We start from the raw sequence: 19,933 nt of genomic DNA, 5'->3' as shown, positions 1-19,933 counted from the left end.
AAAACTTCTTAACTTTACAGCAGAGTTGTTTTGCACTGCTTGAATGAATTCAAACCAAACCAGGATCTCATAGAGCATTCCTTGTAATTAGAAGCATGGCAAGGAAATGTGTTGAAGTAGTCTGTTTTGTTGCAGCATGATGTGTTACCTACCAAGACAGTTTAAATAGTTAAACTTTGGTAACTTTCTGCTTGTAAGTCAATGTTCACGATGTTGCTCACAATGCTTTTACTTTAAAAGTTGTTCTGTTTTGTTTTCTTGCAGTTTTCACCATTCCATGCAACCTTATTGGCCTCTTGCTCCTATGATTTTACTGTGAGGTATAGTTGTCTTTTTTTATTGGATAAAAATGGAAAGATAATCTATTTTAATGTGGCTTGCAATAGAAAACAGTTCTAGAGTGGACATACTAGAAGTGCAATTAATGTTGCTATTGGATGTTTTCTCTATTCGTAAGCTATGTTGAAAATGCACGGGTTCTTCACTTACAGGCTAGCTCATTCACTCTTCTGAATGATATGTGCTCTGACATGCTTTCTGTAATCCTTTTCACATCATTCTGCTGAATGTAGCTTCTTCTGGCTATGATAGTGTCTGATAAGAAGGTAATAACCTCTTAAATGAATGTAGATGGATGACTTTGTATGTTTCTGTGACATATTTTTATTTAAGCTTTTTATGCACAAAGCTTTTGTCCTCTCAGTATCTGAAGAAGCTTCAGTATTGTTCCACAGTGTGTATGCTGAAGCTTTTTAGACAGTACTTCTGCAAGTTCCCCTGGCTGCCCAATATATCTGATACTGCTGAGGATTTTATAATGCAGCTGATTAAAAGTCCTAAAGAAGTTTGACTTCACATTAGGACTTCTCTAAGATACAGTGTTGTAAGTCAATACACTATGAAGTACGTTTCTGAATATTTCAATCACATTCTTTGATCTACATTTTAATTTTATAACATGGACTGAATATAGCAGGCAGTACATTTACAAATGGGAGAAGCCCTCTTGTCTCCACAAGTGACTGCAAAGTTATTCCGCTTGCCCAGATCATCCCGATTAATGTCACTCGTTGTGTCCTAAGTGGTCTGACGCTAGACACAGAAAGGTGCCGTTTCCTAAGGGACACCTTAGGAAATGGTCAGTGCCTGTACGTCTTTCTAAATCATACATCTGCATAGTCTTGTGACATAACATCATATAAAGTTGCATCATGAAGTTAGTGTGTTAAGCATTGTAGGAATTGTGTATATTTTCAGAACTTTTACTGTAAGAGTGGTATAGCTGGAATACTCGGTTTTCATCCCAGCTCTTGGTCGTAGCTGCCAGAACACAGCTAACAGAAAGAAACAGGCAGGGGTGCGAAGGGGTTCCGAAGCTCTGCTACAGATAGTGTGGGACTGCTTGAGACTATACAGTAAGAATGGTGATGTTCCACAGGGAGACAGCTGCTGGAGCAGGTGTCCTTGGTACATGTGAGTCCTTGATAGCAGTAGAGAGGATGTTGCCTTCCAGGTTTTAGGCTGCACGGAGTGTCTGGTGCCTCTTCCTGGGGTTGGGGGTGATGGTGGCCTTACCTGTGGGAGGTGTGTTCTCTTTGAGGTAGTGAGGTGAAGGAGCTGCAGGAGGAGATAAGCAGACTGTATACCATCGTGGATAGTGAACACAAGATTGACAGGGTCTTCACAGATATCCTTAAGAGGTAAGAGCCCAAATCCCACAGTGCAAGGAAGGAGGGACAGTTAGAGATTGTTCTTCAAGCAGTAGAGGATAAAGATTCCCATGATGGGGGAGGCTGGAAACTTGTGATTTCTGGCAACACAAGTTGGAGTTAAAGAATAGATTTAGGCCCTGGAAATGTGTGAGCAAGAGCAAGCTCAGTCCGGGGAGGTGTCAGAGTCAGCTGAGCCTGAATCAAGTGTCTGCACCGAAAGAAAAATGTGCATCATCACTGGAGACTGCCTCCTGTTGCATTGCCTCTTCAAGCATGTCTGCCAATCCAACTTAATGTCCTGGAAGGTTTTGTTGCCTCCCTTGAGCTGAGGGATACTGAGGACACTGTGGAAAGACTGCTAGAGTTTGTCCAGATTCAGAACACTGCCTTTTCCCGCTTACCTGTATGGGTTCTCATGTTACCGAAAGAGGTGAACATTAACATACCAAGAGAAGCTACATGGCATTGGGGTCCAGATGGTGTTTTCCTCGGTCCTGACAATGAAGGCAAAAGGTTCAGGTAGGAAAAGACATCTCTGTCAAGTCAACACTTGTTTGCATAGCTGGTGTCACAAGCAGGGCTTTAACTCTCACAACCAACCACGGGGTCCTCTTTTAGGTGACTGGGTACTGTGAGACAGCATAAGATCTTTCTGACGAAGTAGGGCAAGAGCGTCTTTGCCAATAGGCTTGGTAACCCAGTGAGGAGTGTTTTAAACTACAGATATCAAGGCAGAGTGACCATAACCTGAAGTGGAAGCATGAGGATCAGAGAATAGTGTGGGGAATAGGATAGTGCCAGAGACTTTTGCCCTTTCCCTGTGAAAGCAGCCTGACACCTGTATATGGCAGTGGAGACAAATGGGGAATTACAAGTCCATGTGCAGTGGCAGAGCTGTGGCCTCTTGGGGATTATAGAGGGCTGGTGGGACCGCTCGCAAGACTGGAGTGCTGCAATGGATAAAGGCTCCTCAGGAAAGAGGGGCTAGGAAGGCGAGATGGTGATAATGGTAAATCCATGAATTTAGCAGTCCAGTCACTCCCTTAAATTTCAGTCCCTGCATGGGCTTGTTCTTTTCAAACATTGTGCCTTTCTCTTGTAGATTAGAACTGGATGGTGAGTTTATATAATACTCCTGCCCCCCCATAAGCATGTCATTATTTCGGTAAAGGACTTAAGTGCTTGAGAACCTTTCCTAAGTTTATGTTAATTGTTATTTTTTTGCTTACTGTAATAAGGGGTAGTGCCTTGCCAGTGATGTCCACTGTCATGTCTCAGTGCCAGGAGCCTGACAGTGTAAGCACTGTGATGTCCATATGTATATAACTCCCTAAGCTGCTGTACCAGCATTCTGTCTTATATAAAGTGCTTAATTTTATTTATGTTTAAAATGCAATTCTCACAGGATACTGCACAGTAGTCTGTGTAAGGTTACTTAGGCAATCTTACTTAACATCCCTTACTGATGCAGTGCCAGCTGGTTGGCAGTGTATCGTTTCTCAAAAGGCTTCTAGGTCTTAAAATAAAAAGTGGTAATTGATTTCTTCCATTGGCCTTGTCTGAGCAATAAGACTAATAATCAGCATGCTGATGCATTGAAGTGACTTGATGGTGTTGTCATGTTCTTCCCGTTTTTGACACCAACTATATATCCTTCAAGTTTGGCACTAATGCGCTTCATGCAGTACTTGAAATCTAGTGCAATTTCAGCTCTGACATTTTCATATGTGGAAACTGTCAGTAAAGATGAGGAGAGCTCCTAGCTTATATCCCAGGGTGTCTGTAAATGCAGAGCCTGGGGACTTTTTCACAGAATGCCACTCTAGGCATTATTCTTCTGTCCAAACAATTACTTGTGGCCAGAGACAGAGTGCAGGGATGAAGAGATGAAATACAGATATTATTTTTTTTTTGCAATTTGCTAAAACTATTAGTTGCTGGGTTTGGTATGAGTGAACAAACAACAGAGAAGGCCAGGTGAAAGCCTGGAAAAGGTGGTACAAACCAAATATTCTGTATAATGGAGGGAACTTGTTAACACAACACTTTGGGAACATCTCTTTTAAAGAATATAATATGATGACTATGTTGTACCTCTGCCACATATGCTGTACTGTCATTTACAGGAAGGAATGCAGCTCACAGTAAAAAGTAGAGTTCACTTATAAATGTTCGGAGTTTGACTGTATGCACCATGCGCTCCGCATGCACATATGTGCACACATGCCCTCATGTATGCACATGCATATACACATACATGACTATATACGCAGATATACATACATTTCAATTTAAGAACAAAAATACTTAATAAATATATAACAGGTGGAAGAAAAGTAGGGATTCCAGTGCTTGATATTCATTTTGGATCTTGTTGAATCTGCTCAAGGCCTGTAACTTTTTAGCCACATTTGATACCAATTCATAGAACGTCATGGTATGTCACTCCTTTTAACATAGATTCATTGATACAAGTAATGTTATTTTAATAGCAACTTAGTTATGGTGTTGGTTTTTTCATTTCCTTTAACTTTTCTGTTTGAAGCTCAGAATTGTTTGTAAGCATTAGTAGATAACTTGATACAGTATAGCTTACTGTTTAAGCTCTTAACTGTTACTGTATCTTAAATGGTACTGAAACATTATAGTTTAACCAAAGCAAATCTTAGATAAGATTACCAAACTGCCATAAAAGGGGCAGGGTTTTTGTTTGTTTCAGGTAGAACAGCTAGTTTGGCATGTAATTACACCTGGCTATCAAAAAGCAAAAAAAATGGTAGTTTGAAAGGAAAGTTAACAATACTTAGCTTCATCCTTTGCAAATAATATAATAATTGCATAGTCAAGCTATTGAAAAGAAAACTAGTTCATGTGACAACTGGGGGCTAAGAAAAAGAAGGTGTAGATTTGAACTTGAGTTTTTACATACTTGGGTATAATGATTTCGATTTAATCCCCGTCTAGTAAAGGCTGCATTGAGACAAATTTTTTCTGTACCATTTCCTTATTATTTGGAAAAGTTCAGGAAAATCAGTTTTAACACAAGTGAATCATTAAAATGCCAGGAAATGCACAAAGTACTGTAACATTTCCAGGACTTATTTAGGTCTGCATGCATGTTCTTAAACCTTATCTCTATATAAATTCAGTTTTAAAGAACGTCAGTGTCATCTCTTACTGGAATCACTGTTTTATATTTTTGGACTCTCTTCAGTATAAAAAAACCACCTTGGTGCATTAGGCACAGACAGTGCTCACCAAAATCTAAACAGAAAATCTGATAAATTATAGAACCTCATTAAGCTGGTATCAGGCCAGATCTTGAATTGTATTCACAGAAGCTTGTCTCTGAGGCAAAAAGGTGATTTTTATTGAAAGTTGTGCTATACTGGACATCATCTCTGCAAGACGCTTTAAGGTGAACCACTGTCTCCAGTTCTCCATTGCTATGTACAAGTTCAGTAACTTGGATCACAAAGAAGTCTTAAGAGCTTTTGGAATAATGCTGCTCATAAAAGGAACTGGTTTTCACTTTGGTTAATTATCCTTGTTGTCTTTTTTTGTCTCTTTTTTCTTTTTTTTTCTACAAGGTGAAAAGGTGGGTGTTTGCTCATTTACTCTCTTTTCTTTTTTTTTTTCCCCAAATAGAAAGTGTCTTCTCGCTGATCAAAATGCTTGTCATTAGTGATTCCCAGTGTGAAACTGAAAACTCTGCACTAGAAGAACCTGTTAACTTGAATATCTCGGTTGATGATAGCTCCTGCATCATTATAAAAAGTCTTCTTGATAGTCAGAGCTTTGGGCATTACATCTGATGAAACTAACAATTCAAAACTGATTGTACTTTACAATTATGATTTAACTGTTGTAACTATAGAGTTAGTCAAAATCATTCATACACCAGTGTGAAGCATATCTGTTCTCCTGCATGTTTGCTTTTTTGGATTAAAACAAGAATTACGATTTCATGGTGAATATTTTGACATATAAATGAGGGTCCAGGTTCTCGTATTTTTATAATTTACTGGCATTTTTCTGCCTGCATATGCTAGTTTTCTTTGAAATAAGTAGTATGAGATGGAATTTCTCCTAAAACTATAGAAGTGTTGGCCACAGGAGCTACTCATCAAATGATTCAACCTGACAAATAGATTAATATTTTTTATCTATGAAAACAAATTTTCTGGTGCTATGAATAACAATAATGTTGTTGGAAGAATATAGCAAAGAGATATCTGTATTTTTTTCTTGTTCAGTTCTCTTAATAAACAGGTCTGTGTAAGTGTTAAATACTCTTATATAATAATATACATAAAAGTATGTAATTCATATATATAACTTGACACACGTTAAATATAAATGTTCAAGCATTTATACTTGAATATTTAACTATGGCAGCATCTGAATATTTTTTCACATGGAAAGTGCATCTTTTTCTTCTAAATAACCCCTTTTTACTTTTTGGTTGTGAAACTATCTATTATTTCTCAGTTTCTCATACAAATACATTTATATCTTTCTCCACAAAATGTATCCTGTCTGTCTGAAAGGCAAAGTTAGGATTTTTTTGTGGACAGATGAAGAAGCAGAAGTATTGAGAGAGACCACACGTACCTACAGTATTACCTGTACGTTGGTGACAGCCATTTCTGTATTTCTCAGGCATCGGACTTACCCATTTTTAGCGAACCGACCTTTCCCAGTGCTTGATGGAGAATGTGTCATGTGTCAAAGTGAACTGAAGCTCTAGTCTAGAATTATGATACTAAAAAACGACGAATACCTAGCAGCTCTGATGAGATGATATATGTTCCTAAGTCAGGGGTTTGCATCCCCTTTTAGTTAATTCGTGGTTTGGGAGGGGAGCAAGGAGTAAGCTGGATAACTTTACTGTCATAACTACACTTAAGTTATGTGTATCAGCAGCAATGAAATTGGTACTCATGTACACCAGCCAGCCCATATAGGCTCATGTCTTCATCCTTAAAGATTAGCGTAGCACATGATGCTGCATCTTGGGCTGCACCTTGCATTCATTTAAGCTAAAAGTACTAGAGAAGGCATGTACTTGCATAAATAGAGTTTCTCACTTGCATTTCTTAAATCAGATTGAACTTTTTAGTGACAAGAAATATCTTCATTTTGTGAGCATGCTGTGTTTTTCAGGGCACTTTATTTCTGTTTTAGGATCTTTGGTTGATACCTCAATAGAATGATGATATAAATATGTTCTCAGGTTGGCTTTAAGTCCATAATGATCATGAGAGTTATTCTCAAACCATTGTTCGGAGGAAAGTATTAAAGTTACTGTAAGTTTTGCAAATTTGAAGTTCTTCAAAAGCAGAAGGGATATTATGAAGGCTAGTAACTAGTTGTTTTCAAAAGCTACTCCGGTGTATTGTGGCAGAAGAACTGAAACAAACATAACACAATCTGCCATTTTGCCTTATAGAAAGATGTTTGTACGGGATTTCATTTTCAGAACATCAGATCACATGTGTAATGAGAAAAACCAGTGGTGCATATGCAGTTCTATTAGAGTCAAGTCATAAATGTGTAGGTGATGTGCATTGTTTTCCCATACAGTACATGGAAAGTGAACTAAGAAGTTAGCATTTCAGCAAGAACTACTTCAAAATAAAGAGTGTAAGTTGAGTCCTTAGAGAGGAACTATGCTACTGGAGGAAACTCAAAAGTAAAACCTATTTCAGAATTACTTTTCTGGATCCTCTTCTGTTTGATTTGGCTCTCAAGCAATTCTTCCTCATTTCTTTGATGCTTATGGAAGATAATACTTTGAAAAAAGGCTTTCTTCTATACCTGAGCTGCTTCATAATGTCGGTACTTTACTTGAACTGTAACGAAATAATCTCTTAAGGATATTATTGTGGAATAATTAGATGTCCCCAGTTAATGCCTGAAGTAACAACATTGCTCTGATTGGCTTGGATCCAAAAGGAGCTTGACGCTAAGTTCTGCTCAAACATAAGTTTTTTTATCTAGTTTGCAGGAAGAACTTGTCCTCTTCTATTTGAAACCTAAGAGCAGTAGTAAAGCTTTCATGCATAAATAATTTTTTTTTTTTTTTTTTTGTTCCCCAGAAGGAAACAGGCTTGAGGACTTCTGTTCTAACAGCTTCCATCTGTACATTTTCCCTGAATCATTTCCTGAAGTAACTTTTGAACCTATTGAAAACTTAATTAGATTTGACAGGAAAGTTGTAGTCTAAATTTCCTAAGTTTGTACAAATTTACTGGAAACTCATGAGCATACAAGAGAGCGAAATCCAAAGTATTACCTTGTGGAAGGCAAAAGATGTAGCATGAATTCACCACCTGTCTAATCTGCTTTCTCATCTGCTAGCTCCTCTGTGTGCAGGAACAGGCTGCCACAACACGTGCATTGTACTGCCTTATACAGACACTGGAACCTGAAATGGTACTTGCTGCCTTTCTCTTCACAGCCAGTGGTGAAGGCGCAGGGGCAGGAGGTAAGGGTAGAGTGGGGAGGAGGACATGGTAGGACATAGGTAGGAAACACGATATTGGGAGTTGATAAAAGTGCTTTGGTAAGGGAGCACAGGAGATGTATGTAGCAAGACAGACCTCCATGATATTGCCATGGGTGGTACAAAATAGAAAATCCATAGGATGACAGGCTTTTTCTCTTCATGTAATGGCTTGTTTAGAATAAGCAGTTCACTTGCAATGTACATGCAGCTTATGAATTGCATGTGAAGTACATGTAAAACAAATAAGGCACTATCAAGAAATGAGGGAAGAGGTGTACTTTCAACAGTTCCAGTGAAAAGAGGTTTAAGAAAATGCACTCATGTAGGTTACAGGGTGTCTGTGTCAGTACAGGTATGACTGCAGTTGTGAGTGCTAGTTTTAATGTACATAATATGGGTAAAAATGGCAGTTCTGTCTTAGTGGCACACCTCTGATTGTACAGGCTGTACAACCTGTACGCTTAAAAGCGTATGTGTTTGTCTGGCCCACTGTTGAAGTTCATGCTGCCAACTGTGTAGATATACCTGTAGGTACAGTAACGCAAGCATGCCTCTTTACGCTGTGAATGCATCTTCATTTTACTGTACAGCTATCCTGCTGGGGTAAACACCATCTTGGAAAACCTGCGTTGCGCTTTCATTCTTCAGAACACGATGGAAGTTCACTCTGAACAAAATATTGTTGTCACCATGCTAGTCTTGGAAGCTGGGCTATAGATAGTGTTTTTCGCTTCAGGCTGTGGAGTTGTTTGAGAGCCATCATTAACTTCCCATCAATGATTCTCAGTCTTGAGGCTCTACATTTTTTGGGGACTTTCACTAGTAATTATTTTTATATCAAAAAATCACAGGTCACAGTCAGTCTGTGGAACTTAGTTCAAGTTGCAGTACTCTTAAACGCTGTACTGCTGACTTTTTGCAAACATAACTCCATGCAGTAAACACCAAACTGTCCTACTGTTTTTAAAATGGATTTGAAAGTCTTTTCTAAGTTTTTGTTCACGTAGATCTGAAGTTGTCACCTTTAACCTTAGTTTTCAGTTATGAACATCTGTCTTTCAGGAGTTAGCAGAGAGCTAACGTGGTAAGGAAGGCTACCACTCTTACTTAGAAACAACAAAACTTGTTTCCTTACTTTCTTATGAACAAATGTGGGAGGATGAAAATGCTGAGATGGTCTTTTGCTCCTTTGTCCCGCAAAATAAGTTGTTTATCTTAGATCTCAGGTACTAGGAAAAAGTTAAGAGGGTTGTTGCTATGACATAGCCATTGTGCTGATACCAGTCTGCTCATTTATGAAGGAAATAACATCTACACGTTAAACAAACTGACCCTGCTGGCTCCAGTGTTTGCTATTTTACCTGAATTGGTTTGAACATACAGTGCTTTCAGTGTCATTGGTTTGATAATGAACTGTTCTTATTAAGTATTGTCACTTTCCCCAGTAGGAGTAAGGCAAAGAGACCTCTGTGGTTGTTGCAGTAGTAAAGCACGTGATTGACCACTGTGGGAAAATTTGAGCTGTAGAAAACTCAATTACATCTGCTAGTCCACAAAATGTGCTGTGTTTTGCAGCCTATGGACTTCTCTAAGCAGTATTTACAGGACAAAAAAGAAACCGACGTTTTTCTTTTGTGCCGTCATATGGTGTTTTCTCAGTGTGTTATTAACTGAAAGTTCTATTCCTGAATCCTTTTTTCACGACTGAGATTTCTTGTACCATACTTTCATCCCATTTTCTCTTATACCTCTCTCATCCTTGCTCTTAACTGCACTGGTGAACATTGCATACGATGCGGGGGGAGTAGCTGAGAGAAGTAGAGTACTTCAGAAATCTATTTTCCAATCATTCTCTCAACCGAGCCTGGAAAAGGAAGTTTCTTTTTGAAGTACGAATTAGTGGAATTAACTGCATAATGCAACTGATCTTTGCAGTACAATTTTATTATTAAATTATAATATTAAATTCTGTTTCACAGGAACACAATCTCAAATTTGAGACTGGGAATGACCAATATCTCTCTATATATCTTATATATAATTTTCAGTAAATAAAGACCCCATAGTGAACAATGCCAAAACCTGAGAAAAAGTCATAAATTGTGTTCATGTTTTTCAGGGATAAAATTAGCCAGCCATCAAGAAATATAACAAAAGTATTCTAGCCTACATTTTGTTCTGTTTTAATAATGTCCCAATGACTGCTCTTTGGTGCCAACTTTGATCTCAGTTTCTGCAACAGGAGACGAAGATGGTTTTGCCCACTGAGGTTTAATTTATGCAAATCAGCAGATGGCTTTGCAGGAATATGATTTGTTATGTTTCCTAAGTGGATGAGTTTGCTTTTTTAAATACCCTGGCAGCAACAGATTTGTCAATATCTTGCATTATTTTTTTGAAATGGCCTTTCAATTACTTTAATTGTGGTTTGTTTGATTTTGATTTTTTTTTTTCCCTCCTCCCTCTCTCTCCCCCTCCCTCCCTCGTTCTCTCTATAGATTCTGGGACTTTTCCAAGCCTAACCCTTTGCTGGAAACAGTCGAGCATCATACTGAATTTACATGTGGACTAGATTTAAGTCTTCACAACCGTGGTCAGGTAAGAACTGGGATGAATTTACGTTTCACTTGCCTATTATAGCCAGTGTGGTCATGGCTGGACTGCAGGACTCAGATCCTGAATAAGAGCCACCAAATTGCAGGAAGCTTCTGGAAGTGAGTCTGGCTGATTGCTTATTAAATAAACCTCACTTCAGGTCCATATTTATTTATAAAACAGTTACTTGCGTTGGGCAGGAGAGGAGGGCAGGACAGACAGAATTGCAAAATCTGATAGCTGAAAGCCACGGTGAGCTCAGGGAAAATGAGGTAGTTTTGTTTCAGAAGGAAGAGTAATAGAGAAGGGCCTAGAATGCCAAGCTGAGATGCAGAGCTTTCTTCCATCTACGCAGAGTGGCAAGGTAAACATTGATAGTGTCACACACAATACCTAGACCTGATTTTTCATAATATTTGGACTACTAGAAGAGGCTTAATATGTAGTTAGAATTCTAAAACCCTCAGCTATTGACGTGAATGAGGGGAACCCATTTTATCCGGGACACTTATTTCTGTACTGGTTGCAGCAGGATTCTCCTCTACTGCTGTTGCTACAGTTGTTTCTGTTTTACAAACGGGATTATTGTTTGTAGTATGAACTGTTTTTCCATGCAAAAAGGCAGAGATATGAAAGCTAATTATTTGCTTTAAAATGCATAGTTTTTAAGCCTATAGTTTTCACACAGAAATTACTGTCACTGAGTTAACTGTAACTAATACACTATTTAACGTGCCACAGATATCATTTGCATCTAGATTCCTTTCTATTTCACAGTGAAATTAATTTTTTACCCCAGATAAAAATGACTTGTAACATCTGTGATGAAATTCTGTTTGGACAAAGCAGATAAAACCATTGTAATTTCTGCTACTGATAAAAGGACACAGGAGGAAGATGTAAGTTTGGCAAAATACTTAGCTTAATGTACGTGGAACCATTCTAGCCAAACACTAGCTTGAAGAGTTTCCTGCCTGGTTGCTTGTTCCCTTAATTCTGTTGGCTCAGAGACGCTGCCAGTAACTGTTCATTAGGCCATGCTGTGAACCACACAGGGGAATTCGTAAGCCTGAAAAAAAAAATTCTGAAGTTTCAGGTTATTTTTCATCAAGGCAAGGCAAGAATACCTTAAAGACCAGTTGCTGGGAATTAAAACTTCATCCCAAGTGAGTGCATAGGTACAATTCTGGCTGAATTGGGTCCAGAGGGAGCAGCAAGCGTACTGTAGTACATTAGGGCCTTACAGTGTTACATCACTGCATGCTCTGAGCCCAGTTCAGCTTCCCATGAAGTTGATGTGGGTTTTGCCATGGATCTGAATGGGACAAGAAGACTTTTCTTCATTTTTTTTATTGAAGATGTGATTACATCTTGATTATAAGCCAGTTGCAGGGAGCCCTGTGTGTTACAGGATGGGTCTCAGGGGATGGTGTTTCTGACTGTCTGGCTAGATATGACTTCTTTTTGTATGATTTATCTATCTGTCAGACTTGCAGTTGCTGCTATGTGGATGTTCTTTCTTCTGTAACTGCAACATATGGAATAGCCTTCTTGGAACAAGGCCTAGTAAATGCTCATTAAGGATAGATAATGAATTGAAAGCAAACAGCTGCACATGCACTTGTATGTTAGAAAAAGGAAAATGATGGTGTGCATACCCATCTACATTAGGGCATTCGTGCATCCAGGTATTTTTTTTCCAGGCAGAAATTCTGCAAGTCCTATGTTGGACTTAATGCATAAAATCTGTAAATCTGGGGTATGTACCCAATATATACTGCATGCTGATGTGCCTTCCAGACAGAAGTTTGTCATCTGCAACAGCTTTAATATTCCTCTGTGGTTTTTTTTTTTCTATTGAGTTGATTTAATGTGTTTTCAGGGTTGGATATCACAGCAGTGCAAAATGTAGGCATTCTGGTTTTTAAAAGAAACTTAAAATCCTGTGAGAGAATTAAACTGTAACTACAAGATAAAGAATGAACACTTATGGAATAGTTGCTTCCAGTGTGAGTACTTGCAGCCTTTCACTGGCTTCTCCATTGGTCAAACAAAGATTATTTGCTTACATTTTATGCTGCTGTTCCCAATATGTAGGTTGCCTTCATGTCTGCTCTCTATCGAGACCTGATAATGAGCCCCACTCCTTGTTGTTCTTCGTGCATTTATCTGATTTGTCATTTTCACTGTGTGCTTTATGAGGAGTTACGATCTGAGATTTGAACTGCTTCTCTCTTCCATGCATGCAGGACATTTTATTCATAATGGACAACCTTTTCATTTATAGTCAGATTAAGTACCATTCTAGTTATTAACCTTTGCTTTCATTGTTAATGATATTTTTGTTGTCTAGCCAGATGATATTTTCTTTGGCTGTGCCAAATGAACTTGAATATTTTTGAAGTATCTTTTACATGTCAAGAAAAATACAGTCTGTAGTTTTGAAAAAGTGTTAAAAATAGATACTGCGATTAAGTATCTGATCTGGGAATTACAAGACATTCCTGTGGAACTGATTGAGCTGTGAATAAAATCCACAGCCAGAGAGTAGGTACATGCGGGCAAGCTGGTTCTTGTAGTGTCCTACTAGGGCGAGACAACATGTGAGAGAGAGATCTGATCATAAGGAATGGATTCCAGGCTGTGAAGGTAAATATAAGCTAGATGAAACAGAAAACTTTTTTGTGCTTCATTAAGATTCTGGTATCTGTTTTGCGGTATCTGCCTCTACATAAAGTAAGCATTTGTTGAAAGCTTTGCATTTTAATAAAATCAACTGTTGTTTGGTCTGGGTTGTTGCTTTTTTTTTTCATCATAATGTTAGTGTCAGGTTCACAGCAATTTCAGACAACTAGCAAACAAACATTGAGGTGCATAGAAAAATGTGCGTTTTGCAGTGCAAAACATAGACAGAAATGGTCCTCATGATATTCAGGGTATTTCTCTGTAAACTACAATTGTTGATGTGAGAGCTTGCAAGGCAGGGCATCTAGGAGAAAATACTCCCAACTCCAGCTTTCAGCCAAAGTAGCTTTGGCACACACAAGAACAGTGACAAGACCCTAAGCACCAAGTGTCTTTTAAATTTGTAATGGTGTACAGTATTAAGAACTGAACAAATCCATTGACCTTGTCATCAGTATTAAGAGATGCAGTTTTTTAAACCAGACATAATAGTTCCTTCCAAAGTTTGGCAATAAGAAAAATAATTAAAGCTTGCTCCTTTCTATATACAGTAGATAGGCATAGGATGTATATAGAGAATATGAAAATGGTAATCAGCTATGTGCTATTCCTCGCTGAGGACTGATAATGCTGGACCATAAATTGAAATTGTAGTCTGTAGCTCATCAGATTTCTTATTTTTCTCCTGATATTTACTTTCCCTGTATGCGATCTGTGAATGTTCTGATGAGTTAATACGATAGTCCTTTAAGCCTAGCTCCTACTTGGATTTTGCTGTGTTTACGTACAGCATGTAAGCATGAACCTAAGTTCTTTTGGTATCATTTGCGCAGCTTTATTTAAAAGCAGCCTTTTTCTTATGCTGTATGTTGAATGTGATACGGCAGTCATTAATTAATTTTGACTGTCTTTTAGGCAATCCATCCATGACACAAAGTACAGATACTGTGAACATTCACTTCTTGTCTTGATTCTGAAATGGTTTCAATAAGGGTATAAAGAATACCAAATACCCAACTCTTTCCGTTGTAGTGCTAAAGGTGTATTTTGCTTAACAGAAATGGAAGAAAGTCTGAAGCTCTGAATTTTGTCTGAAAACCTTTCTCAGCCTACTCCTCGTGTCTGTTCTGCACTCTGTAAAGCAGCCAGTGGAAAGTACAAATTAATGCTTTCTGTTGAGCCAGGCTTTCTATCTTGCTGCTGAGAACGGGATTAAGTATTTAACAAGAATCGGAGAGGAATCTTTCAATTTCTCTGTACTTTTACACTAAGAACAATGACATTCCTAAATTGCAAGTATACGTGATTTTCAACGTAAGTGATGGCAAGTGATGCAGTGGCTTAGAATACTTGATACATGAAGAGCACATTATACATCTGTGACATGCCAAATCAGAACAGGACTTCAACAGTATACAATACTGAGGTGCTCCCTTTGGAAATTAAAATTGTTCTGCAGCAAATGAGAATAAACCCAATGTCAGTTCTCTACTCCAAAATCATGAATAGAATCATGGAATAGTTTGTGTTGCAAGGGGCCTTTAAAGGTCATGTGTTATCCGAATGGATGTTAAAGTCTAGGTTTTACAATAACTTAGTACGACACAAATAGTGATCACTTACGATTTTCTTTTGCTGTGGTTGTGTGTGTTTGGGTGGTAATTATACTACAAATGACCAGTTAGCTGTCTAAATACCTGTTTGTGTCAACATGGTTTGGGAGGCAAACTTGTTTTCTCTAGCCCTCTGTATGGCTTCACCTCCTTGTGTAAATATTCCCCCCGCAGAGCAGATTAGTTCACATAAAGCTGGTTTCTCTTATTTCTTCAGAGCACCTGGAGCTGTGGGACATATCAATGTAACAAAGGGCCTGGCCACAATTGTTCTGTATTGCATTTGGAGATGCTGATAGTTCATATGGCAATACACGCACATGATACCAAGTAGTGTGGAGACAGTGATAATACCAGTGTTGTACCCATGAAACCAGTCTTGTGCTCTGTGTTACGCTGTCATTGTGATCCAGCTTCCCCAAGCCTCCACTTTCTTCTCCATAAAGCTGCGGGGTATCACCAGCATGTTGTGCCATGCCACAGTCTGCTCCTTTCTTCCACCTGACCAGAGACAAGCAGAACTGAGCAGACGTGCCTGCTTTGTAGCATTGGTCTATTGATCCCGTGAAATGTGGTTGTACTGATGGTATCGTGACTTTTCTTATGGCATCAGTATCACTACAATTTTAAAAGTTGTAATTTCTTACAAGCTAGAGGGCAGTCATAGCCAAACTGTGTACTGCATCCCCTGAAGGTAACTGAAATGTAGTTCTAAATTCTTCCAGCTTTATGGAGACATTTTTGATCAGCTGTAAAGTTTTGATGTGCACGTTTGTTCTGCTGCCTGTTTTCTATCTGCAGCTTGTGCAATGTGCCACGTTAGCTATGCCAACACAGCAAGTAGGAGAACAGACAGGAGAGTGGCTGCTGAAGTTGGCTTAACCAGTATAGCCAAATATAAATGCAGAAGATGTCTTTATTGAAGCTGTTGTGCTATGTATTTTGCTGTTCATTTAAATTAATCATACGCCTTCAACAGGCCCAGAAATGTTGACTATTTCATATAAAAGTAGTTACATCTTGTGGAAATGTACAGAAAAGCAGAGACTTTTTGATCACTTGCTCTTATCTTTTACGCTTAATTGCCAAGGAACTGATAGCTTCCACCCAGCTGTTGTGGCTATCACACTGCTATAATTGTATTCCTATCTGTACTTCTTTTTAATCTTCCCTTATGGTCCTTCTCCAGGATGCTACTAAAGTTATGTCATTAGCGATCCTTTGAGATGAAAAGATCCTACAGCATCTGTTCTTTTACTTAATTTCAGAGTGTATTTTTGCATGAAAAGATTAGATTTAACCAACTGCAAATGTTAGACCAATTCGAACTCCTTTACAGAGTTGGAGGGGTGAAAGGGAGGTAAATTCTTACTGGTGCTTATTATGTGTCTTTCCTGAACTGTTAAACTTTCACTGCATAAATCAAAGCTAGCCGTTCATGAGTAATGGTCACTTTTTGCCATTATCAGCCAAAGTGTCATCTGAAAGTGTTTGGAAAGGTTGCTGTCAGGCATTGCAATTCTGTAAAAGCTGCAATGTCAGCTTATTGAGAGGACAATATACTTTAATTTTGATTCTGAAGTACTGGGAAGAGGTGGGAGGCAGCAGTTTCTTACTCAATATATGCGTTGCCTGTGCATTGTATTTGATTCAGTGGTTTACAAATACTTTCTACTTCTGAGAGTGTCATCTTTTCGTCAGCGTAGTGGATTTTGTTTCTTTTCTGCCTGATCAATAAATCTGTTTGAGAAGTGCCAGTGAATTGCACTAAGTGAAACTCAATAGAAGACAACAGGATTTTGCGGCTGTTACTGAAAGCATTGTTTGGCTTATGATTATATTCCAAAAGGAAGGAGTGTAACTGAACTCGGGGCTCAAGAATGAGTTTGAAGATTGGACAGGGGCATTAGAAAACACAGTTTCACTGCATGTAAATTGACTGCGTTTGGGGTCAGTGAGGTTAGTATCAGCACACAAAGGCATTTTTCAGTTCCAGCGTATCTGCTACAGAACTTATGATTGACTTTACCGATTAAAAACAGTTCTTGAAAGACTGGGGAAATGGCTTTCCCCTTATCTGTAGAGCACAGAGAAGTTGCTATAAATACTGTGGGAAATCCAAGGATTTCTCTCTAACCTGCAGCTCACATCTCAATTTCCTTTACATCTTAGTGATGAAATGCACCCTCAGAAGACTTGCATTTAGAAATGTGCAGCATGACTACCAAGTCATCTTCCTGTTGCCCATGTCTGAGCAACGAAACAAATGTTGAGGCAGCTCCCTGTTTTTCAGATCAGTTCTTTGTCACATATCTTTGCAATCTGAAAAGTAGTGCCTCTCAAGTCTTCTATCTTTTATTTTTTCTCTCCTTAAGAAAGAAATGGATTTCTTAAGCAGTATTTGGAACACCTGTTTCTGATTACTGTAGTTTGAACCTAGATCTTCATAAGAACTTCTGGTCCAGGGTTTGTTTTATTCTGTCTTGACTGGAAAAAATAATTAAATTAATGTGTGTTTTTTCAAAAGTAAAATAAAAAAATCAATGGTGTTATTGCACATTGAAAATGAAAAGTTTTCATTTACAAACTCCCATCACTTTCACGGTTGTGTAAAGGTGCAGTTTCTGCAGTTCACCCCAGCAACTGTTGACCGAACAAAAGGCCACACTAGTGGTTCGGATTTTCTATTACAAATTAGGTATTGAATGTATTTAAACTCATGCATGATCCATTACGCATTTAACCAATCAATTTTAATGTACCTGTATCTTTTTAAATGGCCCCGATCAAAAGAATGTAGTACTAAAATAGAAGTACCTTCTACTCACTTTTTTCTAGTGCATGAAGTGTGAATGTGGGCTAAGGCCAAAACTCTTCTGGTCTGGAAGGGGATTATGAGGAATGATCACCTGTGAAAGTAAATCTGATGAGTAGCAAACCTAATAGCTTGCTTTATCTCCGCTTAATCTCCATCCCACATGCTTACAGAGGATGCTCAAGACCCCTCAAAAATACCTGATAATGATATAAATAAATCATTAAATTCTGTATGAAAAGACACAGAAGATAAGAAACTACGAGAGGAAGGGAAACACAACATTAATGGAAGTGAAGGACTGAATCCTTTTTCTACTGTCTCTTCTACAGAAAAAAAGACGGGTCTTATTGGTTTTATTTGAAAATGGGATGGGATGGAGAGAAGCTGAGAAGAGAAATGGGTCACTCTCAGACACATTTGTGTATTATCCTATGATTTATTATGAGCACTCTGGAAGCTGAGTGGCACCCAGATACTTCTGGAAATACTAATGTAGAGAGAACTGTACTTTCTTCTGATTAAACCCTGTCATAAAGGGGTTACTGAACCCGAATTTTCTAGTCATTCTTTAGAATGTATTTAATCTTGGTTAGGGCTTGGGGGTTTATTATGCCTTGAAATATTGAAACAAGTTAGTAGCTAACTTGGGAGATTTCTCTTGTTTTCTTGCTGCTTCTGAACAGTAAAGAGGCAGAAGGTCATGCAGGTAATTGCACTAGACTGAATGGTTTGCCCTCAGGTGCTGGAAAAGGTCTAAGCCTATTGCAAAGCAAGATGATTGTGATGCATAGCAAACAGAGGGCCTGTCAGGGGAGTAAATCAGTTAGTGAGTCAATGGAAATGGCTTTGATAAATGAATGGATGTCAATATTAAATCAATTGGTGGGAAACATTGTTATCCTCTGGAACAAGGATAAACACTTCAATAAAATACAGGATAGCTGTTTCATTTGAGTTAAACTATGATTTTCTAGCCAAGCAATCAGCTTCCTGTGATGACTGCAGTTTTTTGTTTGTTTGCTTGCGTTTTGGCTTTACTTGAAGGGAAATACAGTGATCCCCATTTTACGTGCTTCAAATAGACTTAAATCTCTACTGGCAGATAACTTGGCATGATGTTTATTGTGCAGTAATAACAGTATAGTACCCCAGCATAGATACTAGTGCTGCAACTTTGCTACTGACATAAAAGCATTAGAGACAAGTAATAAACGTCATTTTGTTAGACTGCCTTTGTCCTGTATAGTTTAGTTAAAATTACCAGGTTTTGAATGCTTTTTCTAGTTGCATTATTTCTTGATGTAACTTACCAGTCAGTGTAACGTAGAGTATTCCTCATTTACAGTTAAGATCTAGTTATTCTCCTTTTCCCTGCAATTTCTGGTAGTTAAAAGTTGCTATAGTAGAATTTTATTCTATGGTTACCAGAGCAATTTGGTATTCAGAAATGATAATGAAAATTGCATAGCATATGGGTGTCCAAAATATTCAATAGTATAAGGATACTACAATTTATACAGTTTTTTGCAACTGAAATAAACTGTCTTCTACTCTGCATGCCAGCTTAAAAAAAAGTAAAATATGTAAATAATGCACCCTCTAAATACTGAAATCAGTGAGGTTTGTTTCAATCTGGGAGTAAAACTTGTACCCAAGACAGTGAAGACATTTTCACAGAAAGTCAAACCTCCGTGCCTTTGTGTCCTAATGGTGAGGACTTCTATCAGATATGTAAATAATGCGTGAGGCCATTTTCAGTTTTTCTTTGTCCTTCATCCTATCACAGGAAGATTTTCTCCACCTGTTCGTAACATCATCTCATTGATCAAAATATAAACTCTAGGAAGTTGCAGCTTTTTTTTAATGCCATATTTATTTACTGTGGTGTGCTGGATCAGCCCTCATCCCAATGGAATTCCTGCTGCTATTTTAAAATTTAAATTAAGTAGCATTAAGTTTTTCAAAAAATGGCTAAAACAATGGCTAAAGTGCTTTAAAG

General features: G+C 38.2%; 1 protein-coding gene across 2 annotated transcripts in view; it reads left to right on the top strand.

Annotated features, from left to right (window-relative positions):
• PEX7 (peroxisomal biogenesis factor 7) overlaps positions 1-19,933 on the top strand; it is a 47,788-nt gene that overhangs the window by 22,172 nt on the left and 5,683 nt on the right. For both annotated transcript variants that reach the window (XM_063329503.1, XM_063329505.1), the window contains exons 8-9: positions 265-320; positions 10,722-10,821. In XM_063329503.1, coding sequence (XP_063185573.1) covers positions 265-320; positions 10,722-10,821 — 156 coding nt within the window. The remainder of the gene's footprint in view (positions 1-264; positions 321-10,721; positions 10,822-19,933) is intronic.

This window comes from Chroicocephalus ridibundus, chromosome 3 (assembly GCF_963924245.1).
Source record: "Chroicocephalus ridibundus chromosome 3, bChrRid1.1, whole genome shotgun sequence".
Lineage (NCBI taxonomy): Eukaryota > Metazoa > Chordata > Aves > Charadriiformes > Laridae > Chroicocephalus > Chroicocephalus ridibundus.
Note: the sequence above shows the minus strand (reverse complement) of the source record. Positions and strands in the feature narration are given on the sequence as shown.